The sequence below is a fragment of the Lottia gigantea genome (assembly GCF_000327385.1).
Source record: "Lottia gigantea unplaced genomic scaffold LOTGIsca_23, whole genome shotgun sequence".
NCBI lineage: Eukaryota > Metazoa > Mollusca > Gastropoda > Lottiidae > Lottia > Lottia gigantea.
Genome location: NW_008708645.1, coordinates 2090597 through 2103874, shown reverse-complemented (window position 1 = coordinate 2103874; position 13278 = coordinate 2090597). Strand labels below are relative to the sequence as shown.

The 13278-nt window shown below is 32.0% G+C and overlaps 2 protein-coding genes across 2 annotated transcripts; both read left to right on the top strand.

Annotated features, from left to right (window-relative positions):
• Positions 1 to 1751: 1751 nt before the first annotated feature.
• On the top strand, positions 1752 to 7550 carry LOTGIDRAFT_160117 (hypothetical protein; the record flags this gene model as incomplete). The annotated part of the gene is made up of 5 exons (XM_009054997.1): positions 1752 to 1914; positions 4860 to 4943; positions 5132 to 5262; positions 7232 to 7315; positions 7488 to 7550. 5 exons carry the CDS (start codon positions 1752 to 1754, stop codon positions 7548 to 7550), a joined length of 525 nt encoding a protein of 174 aa, XP_009053245.1.
• A 3081-nt stretch (positions 7551 to 10631) lies between these two features.
• On the top strand, positions 10632 to 11631 carry LOTGIDRAFT_160116 (hypothetical protein; the record flags this gene model as incomplete). Its single annotated transcript, XM_009054996.1, has 3 exons — positions 10632 to 10961; positions 11056 to 11191; positions 11504 to 11631. The coding sequence occupies 3 exons, from the start codon at positions 10632 to 10634 to the stop codon at positions 11629 to 11631; spliced, it is 594 nt and encodes a 197-aa protein (XP_009053244.1).
• Between the last annotated feature and the right edge of the window lie 1647 nt (positions 11632 to 13278).

Below are 13278 nucleotides of genomic sequence, written 5' to 3'. Positions count from 1 at the left end.
CTGTAATTTGTTCTAATGCCGGTGACTAAATAAAAGCTTCTAAGCCATTCTGTTTTTCTCTACTATTCAGTTCAATAAAGGCGCCTAATCAGTAGCGGCGCCAGTGGGTGGTACAGGTGAGGGGGGAGGGGGAGTTTGGGGCGGAAGCAAATTTTGCCTCCCTTGAAAAGTGGTTTGCACCCCCACTTTATTTTTCAACAAATGTGACTTTCTACAATTTTTCTCCGAAATATGTGTCAGAATGCACAATTCACTTTTTCTAGAATTATCTTCAGAGAACACTCTATGAGAGGCTTGTGACTATGACACCACCACAGAGTAGCCAAAATTTGAAAGCCTCAGCAGTTGCCCCCCATTGTATCAGTCTGCCCCTATTTGTACCCCAAGACTCGGAAGGATGGCGCCGCCAATGCCCCTAATACCCTCATTTCAACAAGCACTATTTTGGAATCAATAGTACCTGTTCAGTTTTTTGAGTTGATCGGCTGTATTGTTGTAAAACAGTCGGAAATCTGCGAGGACCATCGAGCATGACTATTTACCCTCTGGGGAGGATCTGGTGCGTGACCACTCAGTTTCCCGATGGTCGGTTACTGACAAAGTAATCATTTTTTGAATGACCCGTTGTTGGCTAGAGTCGTGATTTAACCAGATTAAGTCCCGACCATAGAAGTTGATGAATGGGTACGAATAACGGAAATTCTTCGAGCGATTGATACGATTCGGGGCAAATAATACAAAATTAGGAGCAAGTACCTGAAGGTACCCGCTCCCGATACCTGTCGTTTTCCGCGCGAGAGGTACCGAATGTAGGCGTATGTTGATGCAACCAGTCACCAGAATTTTCTCCCTGAAATTCAACTATCCGTATTCGTATGTCCATCTGGTGTCAATATCGGGTCAGTGAGATACATGAGCATTGGCGGTGAAATGAAATGCCTCGCGGTGGGTGGTTCAAGCATATTAGAACTAGAACATCATATCAGTGTTCTGTTAGTTCGATTGATGCGTTTTGTCTGTGGTAATTGGGATTTCAACAGTTGTCGAATATCGAATTCCGCCGGTTTGTAAGTCAGATAAAACACTCTCCCTCGCAAAATTGGTTTGAAATATCACATTATTTCTCGACCGTGTTTTATCTTATACCAATAGCTCAGTCTACGCCGATTTCACATGTATTAATCTGCAGAATTCCACATAAAAATAAACTAGTAGGACTACCCCATATCCCCATACGAAAGAACTAATTTTCTCTTTTCTGTTAACATTTATGGAAAGGTGGAATGGTTTTCATTCAATGTTCTTCATTGCTATTTCTTAATCCTTATATCTTAATTTGCACGCTTAATTTGTCAAAAATATCCTCAAATACAAGTCTGTTGAGCTAGATTTGTATTTGTAGGTTTGTATTTGAGGATATTTTTGATATTTTTTGGCAAGAATTCTATTAATTCAATAATTGGAAAACCGAATGTTTATCAAAAAAGTTCATTTTCAGTACAAATTATGGTTTTTGTATACAAATGTTAATTTTGAAAGACAAATTTTGAAGCGTGCAAATTAAGATATAAGAATTAAGAAATAGCAATGAAGAACATTGAATAAAAACCATTCCGTCTTCCATAAAAATTTATAATCGAAAATTTAATGTTAAAATGGGATGGAATAACTGCAATGCAGGTGCAGCTCTGAATAACTATAAATACTGTTACATGGCAATCTTGTGTCCATTCAATTGAGAATCTGACAAAATGGGTTCTTTCAAAGTCTATGTGTCAATGTTTGTGTTGATCGCTATGCTCAATAGTTCCAGCAGTTATGAAATGGCATCAAGAAACAATTTTGAACCCTCACTTAGAGACTGTCTTAGTGATGATATTGTTCCTACCTTACAAGGATCGTTTTGTCCAAAAGGTATGTATCTCTCTCATTGGTATAATATCTAGAACGTATTAATCTCTATCTCAATAGATGCATACTGTCTAGAAGGTATATATCTCTATCTCAATAGATGTATAATGACCAGAAGGTATGTATCTCTATCTCAATAGATGTATTTTAATGTCTAGAAGTTATGTATCTCTATCTCAATAGATGTATAATGTCTAGAACGTATTAATCTCTATCTCAATAGATGTATACTGTCTAGAAGATATGTATCTCTATCTCAATAGATGTATAATGTTTAGAAGGTATGTATCACTATCTCAATAGATGTATACTGTCTAGAAGATATGTATCTCTATCTCAATAGATGTATAATGTCTAGAACGTATTAATCTCTATCTCAATAGATGTATACTGTCTAGAAGATATGTATCTCTATCTCAATAGATGTATAATGTACAGAAGGTATGTATCTCTATTTCAATAGATGTATAATGTCTAAAAGGTATTATCTCTATTTCAATAGATGTATGATGTCTATAACGTAGGCCTATGTATCTCTATTTCAATAGATGTATAATGTCCAGAAGGTATGTATCTCTATCTCATTAGATGTATAATATCTAGAAGGTATGTATCTTTATCTCAATAGATGTATAATGTTAAGAAGGTATGTATCTTTATTTCAATAGATGTATAATGTCTAGAAGGTATGTATCTCTATCTCAATAGATGTATAATGTCTAGAAGGTATGTATCTCTATACCAATAGATGTATAATGTTTAGAAGGTACGTATATTTATCTAAATAGATGTATAATGTCTAGAAAGTATGTATCGATTATTCAATAGACGTATACTGTTTAGAATGTATGTATCTTTATCTCAATAGATGTATAATGTCCAGAAGGTATGTATCTCTATCTCAATAAATGTATAATGTTTAGAAGGTATGTATCTCTATCTCAATAGATGTATAATGTCCAGAAGGTATGTATCTCTATCTCAATAAATGTATAATGTCTAGAAGGTATGTATCACTATCTCAATAGATGTATAATGTCTAGAAGGTATGTATCACTATCTCAATAGATGTATAATGTCTAGAAGGTATGTATCACTATCTCAATAGATGTATAATGTCTAGAAGGTATGTATCTTTATCTCAATAGATGTATAATGTCTATAAAGTATGTATCTTTATCTCAATAGATGTATAATGTCTAGAAGGTATGTATCTCTATTTCAATAGATGTATAATGTCCAGAAGGTATGTATCACTATCTCAATAGATGTATAATGTCTAGAAGGTATGTATCACTATCTCAATAGATGTATAATGTCTAGAAGGTATTTATCACTATCTCAATAGATGTATAATATCTAGAAGGTATGTATCTCTATTTCAATAGATGTATAATGTCTATAAGGTATGTATCTTTATCTCAATAGATGTATAATGTCTAGAAGGTATGTATCACTATTTCAATAGATGTATAATGTTTAGAAGATATGTATCTCTATTTCAATAGATGTGTAATGTCTAGAAGGTATGTATCTCTATTTCAATATATGTATCATGTTTAGAAGGTATGTATCTCTATCTCGATAGATGTATACTGTCTAGAAGGTATGTATTTCTATCTCAATAGATGTATAATGTCTAGAATGTATTTATCTCTATTTCAATAGATGTATAATGTCTAGAGGGTATGTATCTCTATCTTAATAGATATATAATGTCCAGAAGGTATGTATCTCTATTTCAATAGATATATAATGTCTAGAAGGTATGTATCACTATCTCAATAGATGTATACTGTCTATAAGGTATGTATCTCTATTTCAATAGATGTATAATGTTTAGAAGGTATGTATCTCTATCTCAATAGATTTATAATGTCTAGAAGGTATATATCTCTATCTCAATAGATGTATAATGTCTAGAAGGTATGTATCTCTATCTCAATAGATGTATAATGTCTAGAACGTATTAATCTCTATCTCAATAGATATATACTGTCTAGAATTATGTATCTCTATTTCAATAGATGTATAATGTCTAGAAGGTATGTATCTCTATTTCAATAGATGTATAATGTCTTGAAGGTGTGTATCTCTATCTCAATAGATATATAATGTCCAGAAGGTATTTATCTCTATTTCAATAGATGTATAATGTTTAGAAGGCATGTATTTCTATCTCAATAGATATATAATGTTCAGAAGGTATGTATCTCTATTTCAATAGATGTATAATGTCTAGAAGGTATGTATCTCTATCTCAATAGATGTATAATGCATAGAAGGTATGTACCTCTATTTCAATAGATGTATAATGTCCAGAACGTATGTATCTCTATCTCAATAGATATATAATAATATCCTGTCAATCTAGTTCAAATCAGATTACATTTTAGTATCTTTTTGTTTTCTGAAATTTTTACTCAACTTTGTAATCTTAGAAGATTTCTAGCAAATGTCAGTCTCAAAGGTAGTATTTTACAGCGAAACTCATATTAAGACTTTCATATTGCTCTACTGTAGGTTTTGATATCCCACAATTCCTTCTTTTATTCGGGTTTTATAGGACAGACTTTTAATAGTTTGAAATACTACCTTTCGGACAGGCATGTCCCCTTGGTAGAAAACTATTTAGATTATAAAGTACAATAATAAAATATTTTCACTGTTAAAATAGTACTCAATACATTAATATAGAGCGATAGATATTACTATGAAGGGTAACAATATCAGCAACTAAAATATGGGCAAAAAAAACCAGCCCACCTCTTATCCGTACCATTGTTAGCAGCCATAGAGAACACACATTGTGACGGTACAAATACCCAGTGCGTAAAAAATATACGAAATTATATAAGTTTACTTAGATTGATTGTCCAGTATATAGTCCAGTCAATCTACGCTGATGTATGTTTTAAGTTGTAATGAGTCGATTGTTTTATTTTAAGCGAATCCTTGTAAAAATGGTGGAAAAGAACAGCCTGATGGAACATGTGTTTGTACCGATGAATATACAGGTACTACTTGTGAAGGTCAGTTCATAAATTATTCTACCTTCTAGAATAGGAACCTAAACTCTGCCAGATTTTGTGATGTGAAATATGGTACCAATGTAATTATGGAATTGTTCAATTCAATGCTTCAACGTGGATCTGAGACGATAGAACCCATATCACAATTACATTTTTTTAAAATTAAGATTTCAACCTTGTTGTTTTAGAAAAAGTGAATCCTTGTAAAAATGGTGGAATCGATCTGCCTAGTGTGGGATGTGTTTGTACATTTGATTTTACTGGTTCTACTTGTGAGGTCAGTACAGATGATAATATAGAATACTTGGCTTTTGGTGAGGTACATAAAACCCATGTCATCTGGAACTTTTTTTTGTGGGTCAATGTCATTATGAAGATGATCTGATAACTTTTCACCGAAACATCGTGTCCGATTAAGCGTTTTGTGCAACTCGTGCTCACTCTACAGGCAACAATTCTTTATGAATTCTTTTGCTTTTTATTTTGTGGATCAATGTCATTATGAAGATGATCCCCATCGATTTTCGTAATGATTTGATGATTTTTTCGGCGAAATGTCGTTTCCAACTTAGCGTATTCACTCTATTAGCTATATAGTGCAACTTGTGTATATGCCCGCACGTAATATAGAAGTATATTGTCGTCCGTTCACATTTGGCTCATTCTCAATCTACAGGCTTAAATCCTTGATCAAGATTCTGACTTAGCAAATTCACTCTATATAGCATACTCTATTTCAATCTATTAGTTATACAGTGCAACATTTGCTCACTCCTCAGGCAAGAATTCGTTTTGGATTGTTTTGATTTTTATATGCCCACACGTAGTATTGAAGCATATCCATCCGTCCGTCGATACACACCGGTCATGATTCGATACAATAAAGTTTACCCAGAATTCTCTATAGACTAAACACGAACCAAATATGAATGGACAACAAACAATGATTTGAACTTGCAATCAAAGCTTCGTGGGCGTATGTCACCTTGCATTGCCATGCTATCTTTTCAGATTTCTAATGACCTTACAATTTTCTGTGTAATCATATATGGCAATAATGCATGAACATATTCTGAAAAAACAATTTTCAACTCCAGTCCTAACATCATAATTAAATGTATTTATCCCACATCAATATGGTTTATATTATTAGAATGCATTCGTAATTCTCTCTTTTAAGATATGTGAGATAGCTGGTTTTCTATAAAAATTCAAATTATTCAATTTGGATAAATTTAAAAAATGAATAAAAATTTTATGATTTCATTTTTCTCAGAAAATCATAACGTGTCAAAATGATTGACAGGGTGTTAAGCATGTTTTACAACAAATGAGTGCGCTAGTACCTCGTAAACCAAAATTAATATCTTTTTCCCGGGATTCGTACATAATATACTCCCTTGCATTCTCTATATGTCGATATAATGAATGTTAATTGAAGATTTAATTATGAATACCAGTCAACATGTCAACTCGTCGTCAACTCTTCGACAAAAATTGATGACAAAAGATATATGATCAAATTCCTAATGCGGGTGACTAAGTCGATTATCTACGTGCGTTGTTTTTGTCAATTGAATACTTGAGAAGTTTATAGTGATGCGGTATCAAAAGGTTAATTCTATAATAAATATAAATAAAAACTGAAACAATAATTTTACTTGAGTAACATTTGTCGGCAAGTCGTCTTTGTCTTGTAGACGAGTCGTCTGAATGTTGTCGACGAGTTATCCACGAGCTGACTGAACACTTATAATATTGCACTCGAAAATACGTTGTGAACCACTTAAATTATATTGTGCGTTAACGTTTACAGTATTACTTTGTTACATTTTGTCTAAGGGCGGGGCCAGAGGACTTGGTTCAACTAGTTCTTATTGTAATCGAGAAATGAAATAAAATGAATAGAGTTTTACGTCCTACTTGTCTGCACCATGTGGGCTAATGAAGACGGGCAACGTCATGCACGGTGCAATGGGGGAAATTTTGCATTAGCCTGCTCTTTTCGATGTTCAATTGTCGAGGGATTTTTAATGTGCATAGCCTGTAGCACACGGTGCCTCGGTTTATTGTCCCATCCGAACGACTAGACGCTTTTTCCATGTCAGCCCCTCTTACATGACAGGGTAAACCAGGTTGAAAAATCCGAAGATATTGTGTGCCGGGATTGAACCCTGGACCTTCAGGTTAGCGAGCAGGCGTTTAACTCACTTAGCCACCGCGGCTCCCTTATTGTAATCCTATGCAATGTATTAAAAATATATTTTCGTTTTGTTTTTCCTGATCAGAAGCCCGCTCATGTCGATAACAAATTTAACACCCATATGCGTAACTTTTTTCTCTATTATTCCTTACAAATTGAGAATTTTGAGGTAAAATTTCTGGAGTGTATTTATATAATTGATTTATTTATTGATACACGAAAGTTTTAATTTCTTGTTAAAACTTTAGTTGAAAGCTAACAGGCTAGAAGTTTCAAAAGGTTCAAAAGCCATGGGATAAGGTCTCGTTGCCACAGTTCTAGTTTTTTGTAACTGTTTTCAGAGTAAGCCCTACCTTGCAACAACAGAAATAGTTCGAACATGTTCGGCATATCAGACATTTTAGACCACGGAATTACCTTTTAAATATGTTTCGAGACATCAGACTCCAACAGGAATGATGTAGCGGAAAACTTCCTAATTTCAAAAACCCACCATAAAACACGCTAACGTTTGCTTCCAAGCAGACTGCAGTTTCAGAAAATCCTGATTCAAAAATTTTGTCACTAACTTTTTGAACTGAATTTTTGTCAAAATTCCCATTTTTTAATTTTTATTCGATTTTTACGGAACTTGGCAGATTGCACCAAATTATCAATTATGATTATTCAAAAAAAATTTCCAAAAAAAATTCCGGAAAATGATCGAAAATGACCGAAAAAGGTCGAAATTCATAAAAAACATACTTTTCGGACTATGTTTTGAAAAAACTTCCAATTCGTAATTCCGCGATTTTTTTGCAAAATCCTAACCGTTTAGCTTCCATTTTGAAAAATGCAAAAAGTCAATAAGGGATGGCGTGTCCACTGTATGTTTTTTTTTTCTCTATTTGAAATATAGAAATTGAAAAATGTTTTTATTTTTGTAGAAGGGAAGGTAAGCGAAGAGGATACGGATGTCATTCGATAACAATGACATTGATGATTGAAATAAAATAGATAAAAAAAAAATAATAAAAATGTTGTTGATGTATTATATAACATACCGACGTAATTTGAAACAACATTATTGTCATTCCACCGAACAACAACTAATCCCACAGAAGAATCGTATGCAAAATCAAATGACCCTCTTGCCATTTTACTAACCAACAACCAACTAACAATTATCAATGCGATTCGATTTAACCGTACCCGTACATGCTAATTCTTTAGCAGATAGTGCGTCCACAAGTTTCAGGGAGGTAAACAGATTATCAAAAGTCATATGGTAAGGATAATCATTCCGAAGGTTAGATATTAAGTTGAATATAACGGACCCACCTAAACCGGCATACTCCCGTCGACCAAATGCATATTGATAATGCTCAAATTGAACTGCGTATCCAATAGGGGTTGCTAATACCCACATCTCATTCAGCAAATCCAAAAGTGGCCTAACCTTACTGAACCTATCATGTGGATCCAGCTGATTATTGTCACTGAGGTGCAGATATCTCTGGATCTCATCAAACCTATCTCTGGACATAGCCGATGATATTGCTTCATTGTGGATATCCTTGTCATATGACCAATACATTCGTTTTCGTGAGATAACTAAGATCACAATAAAAGCTTGCATTTCATCTTGTTGTGAAAGTATGATTACCCTTAGATCTAGCATATTGGAGTGTTTTGGTTGTAAACAATTCAAAAACATCTTCATCAAAGAACAATTCGAATAGTTCTATAGGATCTTTAGGTAAATTTGAAAGATCGGTGTTTGGTACATTCAAGTCAAAACGTTTAGATTTAGATGATGGCAAATCACGTTTTGACCATTGTCTTGTAGTGGATGGAACAATTTCTTTTGGGCGTTTGGCAGCTGTTGGGGTTAGTAGTATAAGAGGTTATAGATAGAGGGTACTTTTTATAATTTATAAAAACCGCCCCCTATCTATAACCTCTTATACTACTCTTTTTGCCTGCGGCGCCCGCAAGCCCACCAAACAAACAATCCCACCAGACACGCTTAATAAACCCGTTTACCAACCCCCAAGCACCCCACTCCTATAATATCTTCAAATTAACTCATTTAAAAACAGAATGAGTTTAATTTTAAAACATGAACAACACAAATTCTCATCCCAAAAGTAGCCAACTTTGCCTCAAACAACAAATCCCTCATTTCATCTGGAGCGCAAGCTCTTCGATCTGAAGCAAAAGCAGGTGTAAATATAAGCGATGCAGTGAAAAGATCTAACGAGTTGAAAGAATTACAACATATAAGAGAAATGCGAAATAAAAGTTTTGAAAACAAAAAAGGCAATGGTTTTAAAATTATAGGATAAAAATGTCAATGATAATTGCTCAAACTCCTAAAACTTATTCGGTTCTGACATTCAAAAATCATTAGGTTCTCTTCCTGGATTATCATGGGCAAAATACCCGGGGGAAAAACATCTTCCGGGTCATAATTACACTGGTCCAGGTACATGGTTAGATCTGCGATTAGACGAAAACGATAAACCAAAACCAGGTGAAGAACTAGTCAATAGAGTTGATGCTGCTGCACATAAACACGATATATTATACAGAAATAAAGACATAACATCCAGACACGAAGCAGACAAACAAATGATAATCGAACTTGAAAATATTCCAAATCCAACTTTTAAAGAGAGAATTCAAAGAGCAAAAATCATTAAACTCTTGAAAGCAAAGATGAAAATGGGTATGGGAATAGCAGATGAAATACACAAAGAATTTAGAAAAAACAAACATTTTTTTAAAAGTCAAAGCGTTTGATAAAGATGAAACATGGTCAGCTGATTTAATTAATATGTCGAAAGAGGATATAAATATTGTTTAACCGTTATAGATTTGTACACAAGATATACTTGGGTTATTCCTCTCAAAAACAAAACAGGTTTATCAGTCAAACAAGCATTTGAAACAATAATGAAACAATCCAACAGACGACCTCTATCGTAGATAAAGTAAACACCACATCACCTCCCACATGTGAATTAATCGATCAAGACAAAGAACAAATCATAGGTAGGTTCCATCAAAACGAACTTCAGAAAACTGACTAGCTTTCTTGGTAAATACGGAACTGATACAACTACAAACTTTCAACTTATGAAATGGGCAAATGAGTTAAATGTATCACCGTTTTATTATTGTATGAAAGATGAAAAAAATAATCTCAAATATAAGAAAGGTAAATTTTATGCTATAACAACTATACATACTTCCGATCAAAAAGGAGTTCATCATTTTGCTTTGTACAAAGACTCTTCAAATGACTTATATTTTTTGGATTCTTTTGGATTAGAACCCACTGAAGAGATAGTGAAATTAACTAATAAACCAATCAAATGTTCAACATTTCAATTTCAATTACCGGGACAAAAGTTTTGTGGTCAACTTTCACTTTGGGTTTTATATAAATTAAGTTTAGGAAAACAGTTTGAAGAAATTGTAATAAATTTAACTTAAAAAAAATGGCAAATAAATTTGGATTAGGTTCTTTACCTTTAGATACTAAAAAACCTAACACTACAGCATGGATAAATAAAGCAAAACCTTATTTTGTGGAACAAATTGGAGACACCCTTCAAGGTGATTTAGATATGAATAATTTTACCATTACTAATTTAAAGTTACCAGAAAATGATTATGATGCTGTTCACAAGAAATATTTAATGGATCAATTAAATTTAATTGAAGTAAATAAAGACCATTTAAAAGAAAGAATAGGCGATGTGAAAAGATACTTCAAACTACAAAAAAATAATAAAGATTTTATTGATGATACTAAATTACAACAAGAAGTAACAAGTTTGAAAAGTTTTATTGAAGAACAATTACTTAATGTAGTAGATAAAACTGAATAACAACCTTTAAGTTCATTAAAATCTAATTTAGATGATCAGATTACAAAACAAAAAAATAGATCTTAAACAAGTAATAGCCAATATTAATCCAAGTATAAGTGAAGATAAATTAACAACATTAGAAACTAAACTTATTGATAATAGTGAAATACAAAAACAAATAGCTGGTATTAAACAACAATTACTTGATGTAGTAGATAAAACTCAATTATAAAATTTAAAATCATTAATATCTAAATTAGATGATAAGATAAAACAAAAAATAGACCTTAAACAACTAATAGATAATATTAAACCAGGTATAAGTGAAGAAAAATTAACTGAATTAGAAACCAAACTCACTGATAATAGTGAAATAGTCGCCATTCAACAACAATTAGACTCAGTTACAAAGTTTAAGTTCATTAATATCTAATTTAGATGATAAGGTTACAAAACAAAAAATATACCTTAAACAATTAATAGATAATATTAAACAGGTATAAGTGAAGAAAAATTAACTGAATTAGAAACCAAAATAGATGCTATTAAACAACAACTTCTAAATGTAGTAGATAAAACTCAGTTTCAAAGTTTAAGTTCATTAATATCTAATTTAGATGATTAGATTAAAAAACAAAAAATGATTCTTAAACAACTAATGGATAATATTAATCCAGGTATAAGTGAAAACAAATGGCAACAGGGACCAACTGCCCTAGAAACTGAATTTTATAACTGAATTACTAAAAGAAGTAACAAATATTAATCAACTAATACAAAATATTTATGATAGTGAGATTCAACAACAGATAACTACTATTAATAACAAAGTTTTAAAACAGGAAAAAAATATAGCCGCATTAGAAAAACATCTCAAGGAAAATAAAAAATCATTTTATTTCAATCTTCCATTTTTCCGTCTGAGAAATACTGAGCGTATTCCTACAGGTGAAACAACATATCAGTTGGAAGGATATGGATTTATATTAAAAATAAACGTATTTTCATATATAAGTGGAAACGTTAAAAACATATTTGATGATTCAGGAAACTTTAATTTCCGAGGTAAATCTCTAATTGAAATTCTTTTTCCTGTAAAAGTTCAAATCGAACCAATCTTCTTCTCTCATCCATCTAACTATTTTAACGCTCTTAAGATTTTCGAATTTATCAAAAAACGGTGAATATGTTGAAAATAAAGATTTGGAAGTTAATGATGAAAACAACAAGCCTAATCATATGTATGAATTTAAAACAAATGGAAAATATATAGACACCTTTAGATTGTCAATAATACCAGACAATGACAACGATATTCTTTCAATAGGTGATTTTGATATGATATCAGAGACGGAAAGCTCAGCATCGATGAACATTATTAGAAATCCAACTCCACAAAAACCACACACAATAAAGAGTTATACGTTTTTAAGACTTTGAATATGTAAAACTATATTTTGTTAATACTAGTTTTTCACTCAATGTACGAAAATATTATCCTGATTTATTTACCTCAATTGATATTCACAAAAGTCAACAAGAATTTATAATATTTTCATCAATAATTGAACGTCATGAAGGAGATATTAATAAAGAAGTTGGTGGTATATATACTTGTAGATGTAGTATAGAGATTAATATTGAAAAAAATTTTTTACAGTTCATCTAAATAAGATTAATGATTCGAAAGAAGAAATATCATTAGTATCTGTAAAAGTTACTATTTATACACCCGAAGTAATGATAACAGATGAACGAAAAATAATAGGAGGAGGTATAGAGATTAAAGGGTTCCCTATTGTAAATATTGAACAATATCCATCTTTTTCTTTATCAGAAATTCACTTAATTTAATGTCTTAAAACTGGAACTCAAAAGTAGACAACAATATATGATAGACAAACAAAACGAGTTAAAAGTAAAACTAGAACAATATAATAAATGTAAGAAAAGGATTAGAGTTGATTCTGTTTACAAAACACTGAGTGTGCTTCTAACAGTAGGAACAACAGTTGCAACGGCTGTAACTGGTGGATTAATGGTTCTAGTACTTATCCCAACTTTATTAGCAACAATTACTGCTATTCAAACTTCATCTTGTGGGTTGATTGCTATAGGTTATACATCAAAACAGAAATCTTATTATAAAAAGAAAACAGAAATCTTAAATGCCTATCTTAATAAATCATTTATATTTTTCGAAAGATCAACAGAAGATAAGAACATAACCATTGAAGAATTAGAAGAATTCAATGAAATTCTAAAAAATTGA